The sequence below is a fragment of the Ochotona curzoniae genome, unplaced genomic scaffold (assembly GCF_017591425.1).
Source record: "Ochotona curzoniae isolate NIBS_2020 unplaced genomic scaffold, NIBS_Ocur_1.0 contig_4612, whole genome shotgun sequence".
Taxonomy (NCBI): domain Eukaryota; kingdom Metazoa; phylum Chordata; class Mammalia; order Lagomorpha; family Ochotonidae; genus Ochotona; species Ochotona curzoniae.
Genome location: NW_024466343.1, coordinates 4,878,810 through 4,902,163, shown reverse-complemented (window position 1 = coordinate 4,902,163; position 23,354 = coordinate 4,878,810). Strand labels below are relative to the sequence as shown.

The 23,354-nt window shown below is 34.5% G+C and overlaps 1 protein-coding gene across 1 annotated transcript in view; it reads right to left on the bottom strand.

Moving 5' to 3' along the window:
- The window catches only part of LOC121161044 (serine/threonine-protein kinase TNNI3K), a 265,903-nt gene extending 242,758 nt beyond the window's left edge, over positions 1-23,145 (bottom strand). The window contains exons 1-4 of the mRNA XM_040987283.1: positions 22,983-23,145; positions 22,287-22,395; positions 12,418-12,503; positions 11,122-11,219 (exon numbers count right to left, since the gene is read on the bottom strand). Of these exons, the coding sequence (XP_040843217.1) occupies positions 11,122-11,219; positions 12,418-12,503; positions 22,287-22,395; positions 22,983-23,022 (333 nt within the window). The 5' untranslated portion in view covers positions 23,023-23,145. The remainder of the gene's footprint in view (positions 1-11,121; positions 11,220-12,417; positions 12,504-22,286; positions 22,396-22,982) is intronic.
- Positions 23,146-23,354: the final 209 nt, after the last annotated feature.

Sequence of the window (23,354 nt, the reverse complement as noted above, 5' to 3'; positions counted from 1 at the left end):
TCCACTAATTCCATGACATTGTAAATTGTTGCTGATGTTGTGTTGGGGCTTTTAAATGATTGGGATGATACTCTGCTGGCTCTACCTTCGGACCAGAGATGGTCTCCCCAAGAAGCCATTGAACTTACATGGACAATAAGATACTGGACACTATGCTTGGTATATGCTTGCAATGAAAGAACCTCAACTGAACTTTAACTGTGGTAATGAAGCAAGGTGGAGAGTCCACCATGAGGGGAGGGTTTTAGGAAGGGTGGGGGAAATCCCAATACCTATAAAACTGTGTCACATAATGCAATGTAATTAATATAAAAAAATAAATTTCAACTAAAAAAAAAAAAAAGAACTCCAACAGGTTCTTTTGCCTGGGTTGCAGTGCATCGAACACTTGGGCTATCTTCTGCTGCTTTCCAAAATGAATTAATAGTAGGCTGGGTTGGAAGTAGGGCAGCATGAGAGGGATCCACTGGATGAGAACAGAGACTTTTAAATAAGGACAGGTAAGCCCTATGCCCCTAATCAGCAAGAAGTAATTAAAAGTGATGTGATGGTTCTACACCATTTTACAATCCTTAGGATTCAGAGTTGAAAATGTCTGAGGAGGGAATGACATATGCATCTATGTAACTGACTCAGGCTGATGTATTGCAGGCCATACATCTCCCACTTTATGTAAATCCCATCTGTAATCAAATGGCCTGCCCCCCTCCAGCCTGTCCTCTGACTTCTTCCCCACCCCTATGGACCTGGGGGTGATTTCATGTAACCACTCCCCTTTCCAAGCACATATGTAGTCTGGACACAGAGAGGGGTTCTCTCTCTACCCTCTCAAGCTTCTAAACTGTCAATGTATTCTGATGTCTCCAGCATCTGAACCTGGAAATCAGGAACGTCAGTGGGAAAATATTAATCTTTTTATCCTGATTTCTGTTTCACTTTTTCTACAAAGAAATTCTTAGTTCAAGTTGAGTTGATTGAGAATCAGCATTATTATTACTGTGTTTTTAAAATAAACCGCTACTAGGTATCAGGCCATAAAGGATGGCAACAGGAAACTGAGGAGCAGAAAGGGGGAAGGAGTTGGCCAGAATCAAACTGCAACTCCAGAAATGTAGAGCTGATTCTCCGTTTCTATTGCACTTCCAACCCTATTCTGTTCTTGAGCTGGCTTTCGATGGCTTTGATTCTGTATGAGATGTCAATGTGAACTTCAATAATCTTGTGAACCTAAACTAGGGCTGTTGCCTAAAAAAAGAAAATCAAATTGCTAGTCTCATGAAACAATACTTTACTGAATATTTGTGACTTGAAAGACAAACAAACATATTAGAAAATGTATTGCAGCATGAAGCAACAATGACTATAAAACAGAAAAACATAAGTGACTACTTTAAAGGTGCTAATCAGAGAACACCTGACTATAAATTTTGAAGTAAATGATAAACAGAAGAATGCCAAACAGAAAGAACACAATCCACAATTTCAAAGATTAGCATTAAAGGACAATAGAGGGGCCCAGCACGATAGCGTAGTGGTTAATGTCCTCACCTTAAACATGCCTGGGATGCCATATGGGCACCAGTTCTAATCCCTATGGCTCCACTTCCCATCCAGCTCCCTGCTTGTGGCCTGGGAAATCAGTCAAGGACAGCCCAAAGCCTTGGGACCCTGCACCTTCATGGGAGACCCAGAGGAAGCTCCTGGCTTCGGATTGGCGCATCACCGGTCATTGTGGCCGCTTGGGGAGTGAATCATCTAACAGAAAATCTTCCTCTCTTTCTATCCTCCTCATTGTATATCTGACTGCAATAAAAACAAATACAAGAATCTTTAAAAAGAAAGAAAAGGACAATGGAAGATCCTCAGAGCAGGTGAGCTGCTGATGCTGCTGTTTGACCTGGTGATTCACTTCCTGCTAATGCACCTGAAAAGACAGAAGACAGCACCATTTCCTAAGCCTCTGGAACTGGAACAATTGGGATGGGGTTCGGGCTCCTGCCTTTGTCTAGGAATAAATCAGCAAGTAGAAAATGCATCTATCTATCATTTTTTCTTTCTTTTCTTCTCTCTTGTTTTCTTTCTCTGTTTCTTTCTCTTTCTTTCTTTCTTTCTTTCTTTCTCTTTCTCTCCCCCTCCTTTCTCATTTCTATCTTTTTTCTCCCCCTTCTCCTTCTCTTTCTCCCCCCATTCTGATTTTCAAACAAAACAATAAATGTTTCAAATGACAACAAACAGGTAGTAGAAATATTGGGAGACTAGAAACAAGTGCTCAGTGAATGGTTATAAACCAGAATGTGCAAATGAAGCTCAGGTTGGAAGTCTGAAGCCATGCTGTGGGGCGCCAGCTTATATGACTCTGTGAACTGAGGCAACCTTTAGAACTATTTTTTGCTAATGTTCTTGGTTATATATAATGGAAATAGTAACTGTATCTATACTGTAACTGCTGTGATAATTCATACAAAAGTTTAAAGGCATCTAGCATAGGAATACTGAACAGAAATTATGGGACACAGGAGTGTGGGCTCAGCATAACCCTTGAAAGAAACTCCCAAATAGCATGGCAATTTGATTTCAACCATCTAGTCCCTCCTTTTCCTTCCTATTTTCATCTTCTCAATAATGTTACTTCCTTTGCTTCACTGGATAACTATTGAAACAATCAAAGGATAAGAATGGTAAACTGTCCCAAGAGCTTGATAATTAAGAAATAACTCACAGGAATTCAACATTATCTTCACCAATAACTTTCATTAAAAAGAAAAAAAGTTTTATTAATTTCATGTGAAAGCCAGAACTACCTAGAGAGAGGGAAAGACAGAGTTCTTCCATCCACTGGTTCACTCCCCAGTGGTTGCTATGGCTAGAGCTGAGCAGTTCAGAAGCTCAGAGCCAGGAACTTCCCATGTGATTGCACGTGACTATTGGCCCATTCTCTGCTACTGTGGATCAAGAGTGAAGTGGCTGGGACAGGAACCACTACCCATATGTAATATTGGCACCATAGATGGAAGGTTAGCATGCTGCACCACCATGAAAACCCTATGACCTTTCATTCTTAGTAGACAGGTACAAAGACATATGTATTCTCAGATAAACATGAAAAATTACATTAAATCTTTCTTTGTGGTAGATGGGCAGAAATTCAAATGTAGAGAAGGATGAAAAGTCTTTTTAAGCATAACATCATTTTTAAAAGTACAGGGAAAATATAAGTTCCAGCAATTTAAATTGTTAAAATCATAATATCACAGAATAAGTGACAAATTGGAGTAATATTCACAGCATATAAAGCTGACAAATGATTTAATTTAATGTGTGAAGTACTTAAATAAATCAAAAGAAGATGGATACTGCTTCCTTTAGCACATATTTATTAGTAAATATCTACCAACAAATATTGAACTAAGCCAAATTAAAATAAAGTGTATGTAAATCAAGGTGTATATGAAATATCCCTTTCTTCAGTAGATACAGACAAAATATATTAATCTTATGTTTCGTATCTTTTTATTTCCGCCTCACTTAGTAAACATTTGAAGACTTCAACAGAAAATATTTCATAACACATTCATTTAAGCATGTCATTCTAGCTACATATTAATTGTTCTTTCATACCTTGGTTGGGTCTCTAAGGTTTGCCCTCTGATTGATTTTAATACTATACTGGATACTATCAAAACAGAACTCGAATCTTACCAAACTATGCTTAAAAGAACATACCCAAGCATTATTACTTAAAGTTTGTTTATAATGAGCAAGTTGCCATGACAAAAATATGGCTAAGCCTATTTTACAGCTTGTAATACACTCAATAAATGTGAAGCACTTGTTGAATAATTGGTACATGTTAAAATGGACAATGTACAAAGCCAGTTCGAAGGCATATAAAGTCCAAACTCTTACTTTCCACAGAAATTTAGTCGATTCTTCCTTAGTTCAAGAGCTAGGCAAAAACTTTAGATGATATATTTGTGTTGCGCTTAATTTTCAAACTCCAAATATTTCTCCCATGGTCTATAGGAGTTTGTGATTCTAATGAAATAATTTTTAAAGTTAGCAATTTAATACATATTTTCTGAAAATGCATTTTGTATAAGATATAAATACTAGATAATTTTTGAGTGTTATTAATCTGCTTCCATGAATGGCTTTTACTTTATGACAAGAGACTATTTAATGATATTTTTGGAAACAGTTTCTTAAGAAAACAGAATTATGTTCTGGGAAACTGACAGCTTTCCTTCTGTGAACTTGTTTCAACCAAACACACAATTTTGTTGTTGTTGTTGTTGTTTAGTGAGATACATGGGAGCATTCTCATGTGAGAGACAAATAAGTTCAAAAGGAATCTATTCATTTTCAAAATAACTCATTCATTTGAAAGGCAGAATTACAGAGATACAGGGAAAAAAATGGAGACAATAAGAGAGAGCAAGATTATTCCATCCACTGTTTCACTCCTCACATGACTACAACAACCATGTCTGACTCAGGCCACAGCTAGGATCTTGAAACTCCAACATATGGGCAGAGGTGCAAGCATTTGGACCATTTTCTACAACCCTGGCACACCAGAAATGATCTGCTTTGGAAGTGCAGCAGCCAGAATAAGAAGTGGGGTTTATTTGGGATGCCATCAGCACTGGTGCCAGCTTAACTGTATGCATCACTTTTTGCTGTCAGGTAGATTAGATCTCCTAAAACATTTGTAACAGTAACTCCAACTTGAGACTACCATAAGTTTCTTAAAATAGCATCTGATATCCTGATTTGTGTTATCATTGATAAAATCATATTATTTTGCAAGTATGTCAGGGAACATAAATCCACTATTGCCATGTTATATAAATTTTCAAATAAAAACAATTTTTGGTCAATTCAATTTGAGAATTAAAAATAAACTGAGTCTGTTTGATGTCCAAACACTTAATGACTATAAAAAGACATATCCTGGGTAGCAAGCAACATTTTAATCTTCTATTTGGATATGTGACTTATGTCTTTTTTTCTTGATTCTTGTGGGTTTTCCTTCACATGGTTCAGAGAAGGCCACATCAATTTTTTTTTAACTGTTATTTGTTTAAAGCTGCTCTTAGAGCCCTGAGCTACCATTGTAAACACTGTGATTAATCTGAGGCAGCTATGATCTAGCAAAGTGTAAACCACATGGAAAGAATACTTAATACAGGAAAGCTCTCCAATCAGCTAACCTGACAAGGTTTAGTCTTACACTCATCCTAGAAAGGCAACAGAATGTACAAACTCCAGATAACTCAAACTCCTTAATATTTGATGTCTTGTGGGAGATTGTAAACATTGTATAGCAGGAGCAGGCTATCTCCACTCTGTCCTATCCAGATGTTAAAAATGAGGATTAAACTAATACAACACTTGCAGAATTAAAGAGAAATAAATTTGAAGCTATTTGTTATGCCTCAGTAGAAAGCCACAATACTTCATATTAGAAAATAAAAAGGATAACAAAAATTTGAAAACCTGTAGCATGATCATATTCAAATAATTCTTATTTATGTGTATTTTTCCTACTATTGTTTTGCTTAAAATGTATGTTCATAAAAATAGATGAAATATAGAGTAGTGCAGAAAAATAAACTAGTGCTTACATTCAGTATATTTGTTATCAGCCTTTAAGTTGTGATTTTTTAAATTTGTTCAATGCATGATGTCAGTCTTACAGATTTTTGTGAAAAAAATTGAGCCAAATTGTACTATAACAAATTCAAAATAATATTAAATCTATTTTTATTATCAATTATAAACACTGTATCACACTACTTACAGAGTTAGGTCTTGTCTATCACTTATTATGACATCATGAGAATTTTCTCTTGTTACTGTAGAATTACAAATTTATTTATACACTGCATTTTTATTAGTGCTCTTCTACAACATTAATATGAAATCTCAACATGCTCTAAAATGAAATAAAATGTTTATTTAAAAAAATTTTAAATATGTAAATACAAAAGATTTTCAGAAAGTTCATGGAAAATACATGAATTTCATCTTTTGTACCAAATAAACTTAATTTTTAATAAGTAGTTAGAATGAATAAGATGGTAAGTAATTTAGCTTGACACCTTGCCTGGATTATATTTATTACTGCTATCAGATATTACAAATGGATAATTGGAGAATACACATATGGTTTTATCTTCATAGTTTATTTTTTACTAAAACATGAAAGAATGGTCAGTATCTACATATAAAGAAACTTAACATGATTGATAGTTTTCTGAAAGTTTGGACAATAATGACTATATTATTTTATGCATTTGATTATCTAAAACCGCATAGCATCATTTTTGAAGACATATGATCTCCTAATTTAAGGGAAATATGGAGATATTATCAGGCATCAGGCAATTAAATAAATTTCTGGGTGCCAAACAGTACACTGGAGAAATTCCTAAGCCAAACATGGGAGAAGTCAGGATAGGCTCCCCCAAAATACAGTTGTTTAATGTAAACAGAATAAATTAAAATTTTAACCTCTTTTTATTGATAATACACTACTCCAAAAAGAGGTTACAATATGTTTGGTTATTAAGAAACATATGCATAAAGCTGTCTTATAGTTCCAAATTGGGGGTATAAATTTTTTCCAATTCCTTAAATGTGCAATCTAGCACTTTTTTTTTACATTTAAAAACATTTTACTATATTAGTGTGGAAACAATGATATTCCCCACTTTCACCCTGTAGCCCTTGACCCCTTGTACCCTAATAAACTAAGATTATAAAAAAAAATTTACTTTGTTTTATGATATATTTCCATAGAATCTGGGGTTGCCTGTGCCCTTCTCCCTACTCGCCCCATTGATTTGCTCTCTAGTTTTACAATGCCTGTCCTTCATGAACAGTCACAAGTCCATCATGCTGTTATCGAAGTGTTTCCCAAAATGCAGGCATAGACACTGTCAGAGAGTCCCTCATCTTACTATTAGGATGTATTCAATTCTTTCATTAGGAGTCCATCTTCGGTGTGTATGCATAGAGACAAAATGGAATAGTATTAAGTAGTTCTTAAAAAGACACCATTAGTAGGAGAATTTGGCATGCATACAAAAGTGTGATTTTTTTTTAAAGAAATGTTAATCCTTCAAAGAATTGTTTGCTGCTTTCTTGAAAACCCCCATTTTGGAAAATGCAGTATTTAATCTGGTCACTTTATATGTTCAGGTAAAATTGGATTATAAAATAATAAATTTAACAAATTTATAAATAAAATATTAAATTTCATAATCTAATTGGCTTTTATTCATTAGAGGTTTTGACCTTTTGCATGAAATCAGAAGTCTCAGATTTTGCCCTAAAATCTGTGCTTCATGTTTGGAATTCAGTTTAAATGTTACTTTTAAAATGGAGTTCTAAAAAGAAATGTAAATATGACAGAAAACTTTAAAGAAGATTCATCATATGCAAGAGAATTATCAGATATTCTTTTATATTTATTTATAAAATATGTAGTTTATAATATTTAAAATATAATTGATATTGGTGGTCACAGTTCATTTATCAGTTAGTCATATATCACATATAATAATAAAATAATAAATAAATAAATATTGGAATTCTGAATAGTGTGGGCCGAAAATCATCTTTCCTTCTTATTTTTTAAAATATTTTTATTGCACAGAAATATGATACAGATCATGAGAGCCAAATTAAGTGGAGTTATACATCTTAATGTCAAATTTTAACTGAATCAACTTTTATAAAATTGGCAGATATATTTAAAGGACTCTTATGAAAAATCATATGAAGGAGCTCCTGAAAAAATTCATGAAAAATTCAGATTATGTAAAAAATGTCTGCGTATTTAAAAATATTTTTGCATCAATTAAATTGTCTTTCAACTTCATTTTCTATGAACTTTTGAAGTAACCTCTTATTTGTTACTAGTTTAAGAAGCAACCAGTAATGGGACAGATGTCATTTTTCTTTCTTCTATTTGTAGTTTGTAATTTTTGCATACCAAATTTCCAACATAATTCTACTTTTAAAAATCCAAAAAATGCACATATGAGTTATCAAAGAGCCTGAAATTATATACTAAACTCAAATATACGCCACAGAAATGAAAACTAGACATAAGGAAGTGTACAATTTGCCAATGAAACAGTACCAAACAATAGAAAGTGGAGAAGTGGCCTTTGAACTTGAATTAAAGCAAATACAAATAACCAGATTTGAAGACCATGGAGGAAGAAAGCCAACATAATGAAAAATTTAGTGATTTGTTGAGATTGTCAAATGAAACAACACATATATTTTCCAAAAACAGTCAATAATAATAGGCAGTGGGGTGAAATGTGTTGAGGATTTATTTTATAATCAGAAGAGCATTTATTGGCAAGGCATTTATTAGCTGATTGCTGTCGGGTAGCGAGCTAATCCTCTGCTCATATGCAAGCATCCCCTGAGTGCCTGTTCTAGTCCCAGCTGCTCCATTTCCGATCATACTCTCTGCTCATAACCTGGGAAAGTAGCTGCAATACAGGGGTAGTTATTGATGTAACCAATAGTGAGGTGTCAATATTATTTTATTCATTTTATTTATGTTAGGAGCAAAATTAGGTTCAATAGCAATATTTAAAGAAAGGTTGACAACAAATGACAAGAGAACATAGTTTCTCCCAATTCACTACCAAATAGTTCAGAAAAGGAAAGTAACAATGAAACTGAGATAATATGTAAACAGTGAATCTGAATCAGGTGCTTATAGAAGTTACACAATACTTACACAATTTGGGGGATTTTGCTAAATTTAAATAATATTATAACTGTAAGGATAAAGAAACTGGGATTCCACTATACATTATGTCTTTATTATAGCAGTCCCACCAAGGGATAATTAGAACCAGATTTATTGAATGGTAATAAATAGCTATGTTATATTTCTGTGAATTTAGGGTAAAATGGTAACTCGATTTTCACCATTATTAATAGATGAACACAGTAGTTATGCATTTTATTGTGATTTTTAAAGAATTTTTGCTGTCTTTCCCAATAATCTATGTATTTAAACTTGCTATGAAAGAGTTACAGCACAAGTACCCTTCTGTATTATATACAATAAGTGCAAACAGGGTCCAGCACAGTAGCCCTGTAGCTAAAGTCCTCACCTGGCATGCACAGTGATTCGTATGGTCACTGGTTTGTATCCTGGCTGCTGCACTTCCCATCCAGCTCCCTTCCTGTGGCCCAGGAAAGCAGTAGAGAGTGGCCCAAGGCCTTGGGACCCTGGACCCATGTGGGAAACCCTTAAGAAGCTCCTGGATCCTGGCTTCGAATTGGTTCTGGCCTTTGCTGCCACCTGGTGAATGAACCATTACAGGGAAAAACTTCCAATACGACTTTCCAATAAAAAACATAAATGAGAGAGAGAGAGAGAGAGCAAAGGGAACTCTAAAAATAAAATTTGGGCTTTTATAAACAGAAAAGGAAGAAATATACTGTCTAACATTTGTGGCACCAATCATTCAGAATCCATTATCTATCTCATGTTAGATCTCAGTCAAGTGAACTGACACAGTAGATTTTACTAATCAGAAGTCATAGTTTCACATGCCGATTGGACTGTCCATCACTGGCTTACTATTCCTTGGAGCCAGTCCACTTTCACATCATAGCTTTATAAGACGAGCTAGATTCAAATGCTGCCTGCTATACCCTGAACTCAGCCTGCATATGAGTTTAGCGGGCTGCTGGTCAGGTGTTAAAAAACCAATTTATTATTTAATTCTGGCTTCCTTCCATAGGAATCAGAATTGACTGAGTGTTATTCACTGAGCATCTCATATTTTCACTGAGTCGTACTAATATATTATTGTGAATCATGGGAAATTGTGGCCTTATTTCCCAATGAATTTTGAGAAGACTGGGGAGGCATGTAGAACAGAGGGATCTGAACCAAGAAAACACCTGTGACTCTCTCACATGCATGGACAGTAACACTGAAATAAATGTGCCGTGGCATAGTCAGTAAAGCCACCCCCTGCAGTAAAGGCTTCTCCTCTGGGTGCCAGTTGAACTTGTGGTTGCTTCAGTTCTCATGCAGATCTCTTCCAAAACCCCTGGGAGAACAGCAGAAGTCCCTGCACCTGCAAAAATCTCCAGGCTCCTGGTTTTAGAACAGCTAGTCTAGCTGCGCCCATTGCTTGGGAGTGAACCAGAAAAGAGAATATTGAAGATTATCTCTCTCTCTTTTCCTGCAACTCTAACTTTCAAATAAATAAATAAATCTTATCAAAAGACTAAAATAAAAGCCTGTCACAAACTCACATAAATTGAAAACAAACAAAATATGCAATATAATCATGAGTCTAGGAGTTCTGAGCCAACTGTACTTAATTCTAATCACTGTATATTAAGTATGCATCTAGCTTTAATCTCCCATGCTTTTTCTATAAAATATACCTCATAACATTATTTTAATGGCCTAACAAGTTCACTTACTACATTCAGCCATGAATATAGAGTAACTAGCATCTGTTATCATTAGGGAATGAGTGAGTTACATAATTATATAATCCATATTTCCATAAATCTGTGTTTATGGCAACATCAATGATCAACCCCAACATCCAGTAACCATGTTTATCAGATCTATTTTTACATTAGCTCTTCTCTCGGGTACTATAGTTTAAGACCAGGATCCAATGTACAGAATTAGACAACTGAAACAAAGGTAGAATATAAAGAAGGACACTAAAGGCAGTGTTGGAGAGATTTTCATTAAAGAAAAATCACATAAAAGGGCACATGCTTCTTTCTTCCTTAAACATGAAATCAACTTTCTTTGTGCAGAGGCAGCCTGGTGTCTAGTTGAAGTACTCTGATGAGGCAACAAGGCCACCTCAACTAATACACTAACGAGTGACTAATCATGAAAACTTGGGGTAATAATTTTATTAACCTACACAGTTCCTCTGAGAGTGAAATGAACTACACATGACAAGAATTACAAAGATTATGTGACCATGTTCACTTTGAAAGTTTTCCTTTATTACTATTTGAAAAACATGAAAACACCTAAAGATGCCAATCACTGTTGATTCCTACTTGGGGTAGCTGAGAAGTAAAATGCTATACCTTATAAACTGCCAAGTGCAAGGCTGTAAATCCATTTCTTGTCAGTCGAGATGGGCGGAGTCCTTTTAACATAAGAGTTCGAATATGTGACTTGTTGCCTTTGAAAGAAAAATTTCGGAATGCTAAATCATGTCAGACAGGTAAATATCTTTCACATTTTTCTGCAACTTAACAATACATTCCATATTTACAATAACAAAATATCAGGCTGCTGTTCACAGACTGCTTGTGGCATACTCTACTTACTTGAAGTGAAACTTAACAGAGAACATTTCTATTACACCTTAAAAATTTTATATTATCGCAATATATTTTGAAGCATTCATCTTACAATTTTTAGGTTAGTGCTGTTATCCCCGGCGCGGTTTCAAACATAAAAACATGAAATAAATCCTTTACCACACTACCAGTTGTAGCAGATTCTTCAAAACGTGCAGCCCTTATGTAGATCAAACCAATACAAAGGCTATGACAAAGGTTGGGAAGACTTGTTCAAGTTTGAACAGAAAATCTACTAATTAGAGTTTGTTTAGTTTGTTTGGAAGCAGCAGTGAAAGCCTATGTTTAGGATACTTGTAAATTAATGTTCTGTCAAGAAAATTGATTCCAATATATTTATTTGCACTAAGAAAATAAAAATTAAGTTGATATTTGCTAAGTTAGTAAATCACGGAGTGGCTCCTAACAACTAGACATTTTAGTAGATGCTTGGAACACATTAATATACAAGGAAAAATAAAATATCAGGCAAAATTAACTCTAAAGCTTCACTTGGTTAGATTTTATCTTTGGCATTTATGACTATACAGACACTTGCTGTGTATTATGAGTAATTGTGATATCTGTAATTTTTATAACAATTTGTAATTTTTGCAAAATGAAGCAATATGAAGTAATATTTGTAATATGAAGTAATTGCTTGAAGATATCTGGGGGGTGACTTAAGTGCTTTTGAACGTAACTTAATTTCTGATTAATATGTCCAGTACTGAAAAGAACAAATGTGTTCTGGTTTTCAAACAAACAAGTAACTAGGTTTAGGGCAAAGACCCATCAATGGAAATATTTGCCTTGTAGTTATTGCCTCAATTGAAGATTGGAGCAAAGGCAAAGAAAATAGTTTAGCAATAGAATTTTCTTGTTGGTTATTATGTAGAACAAATAAGTGATCATATATATACATACATTCATATATATACATACATTCATATATATACATACATTCATATATATGATCAGTTTAGAATGTATGTATATATATGATCAGTTTAGACATATCAAGTTTCAAGTACTCACCTCCACAAATGCAACATAAGTGAAGTAGAGAGAGCCCATTTTCAGTACGGTAATTTAAATTGACTTCACTGAAGGCTTCATCAGAGCTGAAAAGTATTTTTACAAATGATCACAAAATTCATCTTTCAGTATTTACTGTCTTTCATCTTAAAATTACAAAAGAACATTCTATTACTATAAATTCAAAAAATAGTTTTATGATTCCTTGTTGCTTTTGGAAAGAATTCTGGATCCACTGTACAAAGAATTAAAATTAATAGAAATAATGCTAAATATTTGAGAGATTGAGTTTAACGATTTGCATACTGAGTGCTGTGTTCCATGGTTAATTAGAACTATCCATGCTTTTGTGATGTATAAAACCCATGTGTAAGTATGAAACATAGACATCTGATAATAAATTCATTGTTCTCACTCAAAAATTTAAATAGTATCAATGGTGAAATTCAGGAATATCTTTCCAAAAAGAGGTATGAAAGAAAACAAGAAAGAAAGAGAAAAGGTTGTGCTGTGTTTGATAAAAGTTGAGGAAAGGAATATAATCCCAAAGTATTACAAGTTCTGCCTGAAGCAGTTTTCTTGTACTGTGGCTGGGTCAGATTTCACAGATAAAGCAGGGCTAAACTCTGGTAGGGTACTGTGATACAGTCCCAGGTGAGAAAGGGAGTGATTCCATTAATGAAATCCTTGCCTTACTCTGAACAAAGACTGTTGCCCAAGGAGGGCCCTGGGGAGCTTCAGGTAGCCTTTCAAAAGGAAAGGGAAGCGAAAATTCTCTACCTCTTAATGTCCTTGGTACTCCCAGGACTTTTTCACAGGATATGAGATCATATCCTTGGCCTCCCAGGTCAGTTTCAAGCTACCTCCTGCCCATTTAAATCTCCAGCAGCTTTAGTGAGATAGCTTAATCTTTGGTGACTGAGCGAAGGACTCTTATCATTTGTAAAGTACCTACACTAGAAAGTTCTAAATTCAGAATATTATCATCAAGACATCCAGTGAAACACATCAAAGGCTATTGAGATTTTAAAATAGAACAACAACAAAAAAGTGTTATTGTCCAGGGTGCTGCTAAAAGGAAAGCTTCTAATATAGCAGCACAGACGGGCCTCAGTGAAACACCTTCATTAGCAATGGCAAACCTAGTGGTTTGTTTAAAGAGGCATGAGAATATTCCAGAATTTTACCACTTTCCTACTCTTCTTGCTTCTACATGTTTTGCAGCAAAGCCCACAGACATGTTTTTCATAATCAGGTTAACATCTCACCTGAATTTGGAAGACATTATGTAGAACTATGACAAACCCCAGGGATTTATAAATTATGATAATCTGATATAGCAGGATTTGGATTTCATAAAAATAGGTTTGAGTTTATTTCTTTTTTATCAGCACTTTCTCCTAGCTCAAAGAATAATGAAAAGGAATTTGTTATGAAAATGTCATTGCTTAAAAATGAGATTAAGTGCCTTCTTAACACCAAATTGAAAGCAGTACAGATTTTTTTTAATTATAACATTACTCCTAAATTTATTTAAAATTCTTGAAGCCATACAGTATTAACCAGAAAGTGAAACACAGAATGTGATGGTTGAACAGAAAAAAAAAGTAAGTGTTCGAATGGAAGAGGAGAAGGAGGTCTTTATTGATGAAAGTATCTAAATAACTTGCAAACTAAAAGCAAAACAGTGAAAGGGTGTACTTTCTTTTGAGTAAATACTAATACATTTCTTAGTTTATGTAAGAAGAAAACAAGGAATCGCATTGTAACAATAAGCTCTTGAGACAACTTTTTGATAAATATACCTCTAATAATGATATATAGTAATATTTGCTATGTTGTAATGCTCCAAAGAAAGTCACTTCAGCAATGTGAGTTTTCCTCAAAACCTTGTAGTTACACCAGGATCCAAATCCTGCACCACTTGTGCTTTTATTTTTTCCCCCGAATGTGAGCAAGTTATTCAATGCCCTCAAAATTTCAGTTTCTTCAATATTAAGTGTGCGGTTTTGAGGAATAAATGAGGATACGAGCCTATTAGAGTAACTGTCATATGATACATAACCCATCGTTGATTTCTGTACTGTTCTATTACCAATAATGTCAATGCAAATGCACAATTTCTCTTTGAAGTATGAAAGAATATCAGCACAATTTTCAAACCAAGTGTGACCTACAAACTTTCACATTTGAAAATTCGTTAAACTTCCTTAAATTCAAAATCAGTTTTGTAGCTATTCCTCAAAGTGATCTGCCATCCTAATTTTAGGAAAGGATTTATCTCTACATGTTTTCAAAATGAGCATTGAGCTCTTAACTATGCAATAGGGATTCAGGAGAAATTACTGGACTCAAAGTGTTGGAGTTCAGGTTGAGTATTTTGTTGACAATTTCAAGCATTTTCAAGAGTAGAGATACTCAAAGAGTGGAAAACTGAAAGGGACATAACAGTTGAGAATCATTTTGCTTGAGAAGGTAGAGTCAATTGCTTTGTTATTTGCTGATCCATTCAGTAAACTGGGCAGGAGTCCTCTGACCATCTATAATGTGTCTTTTAATACATCTGTTTTTAATGCTTATTGCAGATTGTTTTCAATAGCCTCCTTGATACAAACTATTCATCAATTCCTGTGTTCTTTAATTATACTGGTCCTAGCAATATACATACCAGATAGATCCTGCAATTCACTGTGGTATTAGTCTTCATTTCTAATGACAATGCGTTTTGCAAAGCAAACATTGAATCAACAGAAAGTACTAGATGCCACAATCCGTTATTTTATTTTGTTAGCAAAAGAATAACGGTAAATGAATGTTTGCTGTTCACCTTAGCAAAATGAACAATAGCATTGGACTAGTGGTTTTTTACGCAACAATTATTCATTAGTTCACTGAATCTTGAGCCACAATTAATCATTTCAAAGTGACTCAGCATCGTGTCCAAATGTTGTTTACTTGAACCTGGGCTGCTGCTCCTTGCTTTTGTGCGTCTTTTGAATTATGCTCTACTCGAACTCATGAAACTTCTATTAATATCAACAAAATGAATCAACAGAGAATAGACTTCTTCAATACTTGGCAGTCAAGTGTGATTTTACTTGTACATTTTTGGCTTAACTTTAATAACTGGAATGTAAATTTTTTAATGAGAGTTACTTTGGGGGCTATCTTTGAATCCTAATTCTCATTTCCCATTAACTTCTAGTCAAATGTTTCTGTTTTGATGCGTGCAATTAAAATATTCAAGATTTTAAAGCAATCATTCCTAGGAGAGAAATTTCATTTTCTCTGCTTTTGCCTCTTTTAAAGTAACTGTATATGTCAAATTCATTGCCAATTGAACATCACTTATGTATTCTAATACTCTCAGCCTAATTTATTTTTTAATTTCCCTTGCATTTTTCATCACCTGCCAAGCCATACTGTAACCTAACATATCCTAATGAGTTCATAGTGCTTGCTGGGGCATGGATGAGGTTTCTAATTAAAATGAAACCACCATTATGAATACATTTCTAATAGTATATTCTGTCCTTAATCATTAAAAATGGTAGCTCTCTATGCAAAAGTTACTTTCGTTTTTGTGGTATAGCATAATGAACTCTTTTCTTAGCCTTTAACTTTTACCTAAGAAAAGTGTGCAGTTTTGCAATCCAATTAAATTTCTTCTCTTGACCTCATCCTTTCAGGAAGACATCTGACATAATCACAGGTAACATTTGAACTATTTGCCAAAGCAATAAATTTCTACCCAAAATAGTCATAGACAGGTACTTTAAAACATAATGTATTGGCTGAAATTTGGGGAAAGACCAAGAAGATTATAGTCTTTTTTGTTTCTGCTTTACTTCAAAAACTTTTAAATCTGTGAACAGATTTTCAGAAAGTTCAAGGGGATAGCGAAGGAGAACGGAAAATGGAGACGATATAGGAAGACAGAGAAGGCAAAATTGCAATATAAGAGGGCTAGTGAAATTTAGACAGTGAAAAAAGAGAAATAACGAGAGACAAGCAGAGGAGAGGGAGGGAGAAAGGTGGGAGATAAAGGAAGTAACTGATGTTACGATACTTCACAAAAACTTTACAAAATATTCTTGCAAAATTATTACTCAAAGCTTGTTAACTTGGACAAATAAGAGAAACATTAGAGAACTATGGTTTTTTAAGATTTATTTTTTTATTTTATTTTTATTGGAAAGGCAGATACACAGAGAGGAGAGACAGAGAGGAAGATCTTCCGTCCGATGATTCACTCCCCAAGTGAGCGCAACAGCCGATGCTATGCTATGTTGCCTTAAAGCCAAACCTTAAAGCCTTTAACCTTTTGTTGGAGGTCTTACTGCAGCTGTTGATGCCTACTTTGCTGTTATTTTTGTAGTGGGGTGAGAATTTTTGTATATCTATTAATTCTAATCATTTTTTCAAAGTAATATGTCATCATTATTGACTAAGATACACCTACTCAATGCTAAAAGAGATTTAGAATAAGATAAAGCAGATTGATTTTGGATTATGTTGTAAGTCATGGCATTAAAGATTATGATTTCAATGGAATCTCCTCATGGAGTTTCAAGTTTTTATTCCTAAGATTAAGGAAATAAAACTAACTTTGAAAATGAAACTAGCAGAACAAAAGTTCTAAAATTTCTTATGTAAAAATATATGAAACAATTAGAAGACTTCCAAGTCTCATGTGGACCATATTACTCAAATGTTTGTCAAGGATTATGGAATGGTTACATGAATCACTTGGGAGCGTGGAAAACAGTTCTAACAAAGTACGTGGCAGAACTGTGGAGTAAAATGAGGCAAATGAAAACTTTCCAAAGAAAATTCTAATTCATATGTGCCTCCCCTCTTGCAGTGTGAGGGTCTGGATCAAAAACATTATACATTCTGCAGTCAAAGAAAGATAAGCATAACTCCAGAGTAACCAGAGACAGCTTGTCACCTCATTCCATTAGACTCATTCTCTTCAAGAATATAATGTTAAATGTAATACTCTCCTCAGAAGATTATTATATGCAATAACAATCAGTTTTTGTTATTTTTGTTATGCTTTCATATTTTACCACATGCCAGAAACCGGGCTGAAGCACTTTAGTATTCCTAGCACAGAGCAAGCAATAATCTATGACATTCCTTTTGAATCCATACAAATTAGCATTGAAAAATAAATAGAAGTATATTAAAACAACAAAAAAGATTGCTTTTTGATACTGGCATTGTGATGTGGTGGGTTAAGCTGCTACTTGCAAACTTGGCATTTCATCCTGGAATGTTGGTTTTTATACCACCTGCTCTGCACCTGGATCCAGCTTCTCTGTTAGGAAAGGCAAAGGCTGATGGCCCCATTGTTTGAGTATCTATCAACCACATGGGATATCAGGATGTAGTTCCAGACTCCCAGGATTTGGTCTTGCCCAGACCTGGCTATTTGTCATGTGGGGAGTAATCCAGAATATGGAGGGGCTCTCTCCCTTCAGCAACTGTCAGCCCTTTGTGTGTCTCTCTCCTCTCTCTTTCTCTCTTTTTCTCCCTCTCTCTTTCTCCTGTCTCCATCACTCTGCTTTTTACATTTTTAAATACCTTTAAAAAAAAAAGAAGCTCCATTGACTAGAGGAAAGACAAACATGTAGAAAGATGAAGATAACACAATATAGGAAGTGCTGTTATACGGATATATATAACATGCAGATGTAGCAGAAAGGAGAAGATAATCCCCAAAGTGGGATTTTAATGCATTATCCCTGGCTTTCCTCATGCCTTCTATTCCCCTTCATCCCTCCCTTTCTCCCTCCCACTGCTGGAGTGGGGGCTGCGTTCTGGTCTGAATATGGCTCCTTTCTGCTCTATCTGCATATCACTTATATCCACGTAACAGCACTTTCTACATCTTTGTCTTTCCTCTGGCAAATGGAGAGCATAACCAGGTGCACATGGAGGATATGGCAGTCTGTTGGAATCTGCAGAGGATGCCTGGCATCACAACAGAGGACAGAACAAATCGATCAACTACCCCAGCCATATGTTGGCAGTGAAAAACTGGGCAAACGGAGACCCTAAGGTGGAGTATGTCAATCAATGGATTCTGCAGTGACCTCAACATGCTTGGAATGGCAAGATTAGCAGCAATTCATAACTGTTGAACTATCAAAACCACTTGAGCAAGAACCTCGGGGATCTGGGATGGGTGGGAGTCTGGGTGGGGCTTCTCCCTTTATCTCCTGCTTTACCCCAGATACAAGAAAAAAACAATGTGGAAATAATAGACTTACCTACTTTCGTATAACTCTTGAACCTTTGTGCCCCAATAAACTATGTGAAGATTGTCAAAATAAAGAAAAAAAAACAGGGAAAAAAATCTCAAAGTTAGGAGTAAACACAACTTGACAGTAGAATATTAAGGTATATTCTATTTCCTTTTCTCTCCTTCTCAACTACTCACTATAAAGCTGCTATATATTTACATAAGCAGAACATAGCTTGGTTTTTATCTGAAAGAAGATTGGCACTATATTGTTGTTTATTATGCCATATATAAAATTTATGCCAGGAAGTTTATATATTTGTGCTGGCAGAGCATGTGTGCGTTATGTGTCGGAAAAATCTCTTCTAATAAACTAAATTAGCATCTGCAAGGGATGCTATAAAGGAATTTCTCAGTTGATGCAAATGTAAAAGCAGTTAACATTTGTATTTACACTGGTGATCCTCCATTTCTAACTGTGGAGTTAATGGACTTTGTACATGGTTTACTTGCTAGCTTCCTGCTAAGAGAAAGGCTGGTTACAGGTAGTGTAACATAGTTGTCCATCATAGAAGCACTGTTTACATTATACAAAACACGGATTAAGTATGAGAAATAAAGTGATTCCACATCTATTTTAGAACTAAAAATTCCCTTGATATCCAAATGTGGTTTTATATAAAATGATTTTTTATCTTCCCAAGCATTCTTCAATTTTTTTGGACAAGACAGTGAGTAAGAAATTTATATTCTCAACATACTATATCATACCTTATCATCTTTTGCTTTATTTGAAAGAAAATAAAATTTTCAGAATTCTGCCCTAGAAACACTTGACTTTCCTCCAGCTAGTGCTCTGCCCTGATGGAGTCAGGCAAAGCTGCCTGCTCTCCCTGGTGCTCTCTTGGCTCTCTGCAGATCAGAGCAGTTGCTCTTCTGTTCTCACACCTCTCATCCCTTCAATAACATCTCAGGCAGAGAGCTCTCAGTGCAATTTGGGTATCTTTCCAGAAGTGTAGTTTTCAAACTTCAGCTGAAGTATCATTTTTATTATGTGTAAGTACTACCTGGGGAAGTTGTTACCAATTCTTGTTTCTGGAAATCCTCAGGGAATCTGATTCATTTAATATGGGGTGGAGCCATGGATTCTGAAAATTTAGCAATACTGCAGGCTACCTGAACACAGAAAATATTAACCTTTGAAGGAACCTGGGTCCAGACTTTGGCAATCCTCACCTCAGCTTCGTATTTCTCACTTTTGCCTTCTAGGACATTTTTGTGGCTTTCTTAGTGGCTTCATTCAGCAGAAGGCTTCCTATTCCACAAAGTCACAGGAAATTTGACAACCATTTTGATGAATCTCTAATGCTCCAACTTCAAAGTTCCTTTAATCAATTTCAATCACAATATCTAAAAAGCTGTACTTGTATTTCAGATTTTGATAGCAAACTGAATCCCAACATTCTGTATTTTTAAAACATTCTGTATTTTCTCTGTAGAAAAACATTTTAGCTTTCTCATTTGCTAACTTTCGACAAATCACTGTAAGTAGTACTCCATAAAAATGTCTTCTGCCTTCTGTGCTGTCTCTCTTGATCCAACTAATCATGATTATGGAAACCTCAAATTATTCAATACCTAATATGCATTGGCTCTTTATTCAGCATTAAATTAATATCATTTTGCAAATATCTGCTGTGGCAGTTTGCAATTTAGACAACATGGTCATTGCTTTTCCTTGCTTTCCTGTAAGTTTCCATGGTACTCATCTGTTCTTGCATTCACTTTCCTGCCTTTTATCTAGAAGAGTTTTCAAAAATGGATGAATAAATGCACAGGATAATCCCTCTTCACCTGAAAACTATTGTTCTTTTCTTTCTGCCTAGCAGCTCTATCTACATCATCTGTACTCTGAATTCAGCTTTGCATATGCTACTCTTCCCAAAAACCATATTGTGAACTCCTGAATCAAGATGCACAATATATTAGGGAGAGGTCAAGGAAGTCAGATTTTCCTACAGATCACATTTCAGCTTTTCATGATGGCATAGTCCTGACAAGTCATATTGACTTGTCTTTAATCTCTAGTCTATCATCCACTAATATTATTAGCCACCACACTTGACAATGAGAAAGATTAAATACTGTTTTATATTTGATATATCCAGAAAAACTCCCTAATATGGATGGCACTCAGCATATTTTGGCAAGTACTCTGTCTGACACTAATCTCTGCCCATCATTCCTAGTACTAATTAGCAAAAATGCCTCGTTCATTACATACAATGGAAATGTAGGAAAAACAGATTATAGTAGGAGCTGTCAAAAAAACTGGGAGTTTTTGATGTGAAATAGGGAAAAAACATATCTCAGGTGAATCATTCTGTTTTGACATATATTCACAATTCTCACTAAATTAAAATATAATAACAAATATATGAATCACTGACTATAAAACTGAAGAAAATCTTCAATGTAATTTCATTTCTCTCAGCCTATAAAAAACCTTTGGGGTTTATGATTAAACTTTATGTTTGTGTCTCTTTTTCAACAAAATAAATATAGTTGCAGAAATCTCACTTATGAAAATATAATTCACATATATTTCCTCAGGAATTTCAAATGTTTTCATACATATGAGTATAATACCATTTCCTGAAGTCAGAAGCATCTCATCAAGACAGTCTCTTCAGTTCTTGCATTTTGGGCCTTACAATAGAAAGAAACAACTATTTGTTTTTTAAACATTGTTGAATAATCATAAAGATTGTATTAATGGATTTAATGTAAGTTAAATTATACATTTAATTTAGCTATGCAAAATTTATGTGCTTACTCTGTCTGAAATTTTATAAACTATGTAATGTAGTCATTGATTTAAATTTCTTTCTCAAGTAAAATGCAGTTTATCACATGAGTCAAAACATTAAAGGTAAACTTGGCTAATTGGCGTACATGAAATTTTGTTTCAGTCAGGCACGAAATCCTGCTAGTTTCTCAATGTTATATTGAATTCCTCCAAAAAATTGTGCCCCCTGTTTTCTGAGCATTATGTGTCTTTTAAGGTTGTGACTTTGTCCCAGATTGTTTATCTCTTGTCATCATGGAACAAAATCATATCAAGCCTGAAGCAAATCCCAAATGGTGTTATTTTATTGTTGAGAAGGTAGAATGACCTCTATTAAGAGATAGTCATTTAACATTAAGAGACCAAAGGTTTGTCAAAATTGGGCTTACTCTACTAGTTGTAAAAGAATGGTGTGCCCAATATGTTACTATGGACTAGGGAGAGAGTCTTGCTCTTTGTTGTCGGCCTGGCTTATAAGAATGATCTAACCAAACAAAAGATGTTTTACATCAGCGATAACCTGCAATAAAGGGCTAGCACTTATGTTTCTTTCTTTGTAAACTTCTTTGAGGAAAACGCAAGTTGCTTATGAAAAAAGTGAGATACTTGCATTGTGACAGCTATCTGAGTAGTCAAGTGATAATCTGACATTTTAAGATTTAAAACAGGCCTGTATCTGTATTGATATGGATTTATTTTGATCATTATATGTCTAGCAACCACAGGACCAAAACACTTATATATTTTGAAAAAATAACTTAGACAACTTACCTAAATATATGCCTTAGTTCTGCAAGCTCATTTTCCTTGATTTGCAAGTCTTCTTCTAATCTTTCCATTATGATAACATAAGATTCACTGACTTTCTTCTTCCATTCATCTAATAAGGAAAAATTAATGGAAATTAATTATAGCTGTGTTTTGTGACATGTATATACAGATTACAACATACGAGTAATTAGATGTCCATTTTCTATTCTGTATTTTGCCATTATTCTACAATACTTAAATTACTGATGGTGGGTTAAATTGCAGATGCTTACATTTGAAATATAATCATATTTAATCATAGTATCTAAGAACCCATTTGGCATTGGATAATATATTTACATAAAACAATATTTTTGATTTATTTAATTTGATTTTTTGCATTTTAAGCACAATAATTCCTGGTTGTTAGAGTTTTTGAGTACTAGATATTTAACATACAATCCTAAAATCTCAGTATTTACTTGTAAGGAGAAATATTCTATAATATTATGTAAAGAAACTGAAATAGTATTTTATGAGAAATATTAGACATTCTGTAAAACACTGGTCAGAAAGACAGCACCCTGGGTTTTCATTGTCTTTGTAACACTGTCACTCTTATCCTCTGTATACAGGTTAACACATGTTCTAATAGTTTATAAATAACCTGAGACTATAATTTCATCATGTTACATTTAAAGAAGTAAGGGTAATTACCAGTACAAGTTTGAGTTGGTCTTGATTTATAATTTCCCATTTGCAGTAGTTGCTTCTTTTCTACAGTGCAGTTCTTCAACTTACTAAATTCCAAGTTCAAGTGCAGTGACAGTCCGGTTGAGAAATATGTTGATTGTCTGGCTAAAAATAAACCAACTGCCAAATGGAATGTCATGCAAGAATGACAAAGAACAAAATGCTGCATGCTTTCAAGTGTGAAACCATAAAGGGAATTAATTAGTCTGTTTAAAAGAGCTGTATCAAAAATAAATAGCCAATGCTTCAGTAGAATTATTTGCTTCCACCAATTGATTATCTACTCATACATACCTTTATGGGCCATTTAATTCACAGATAAAGCTAGAATGCTGT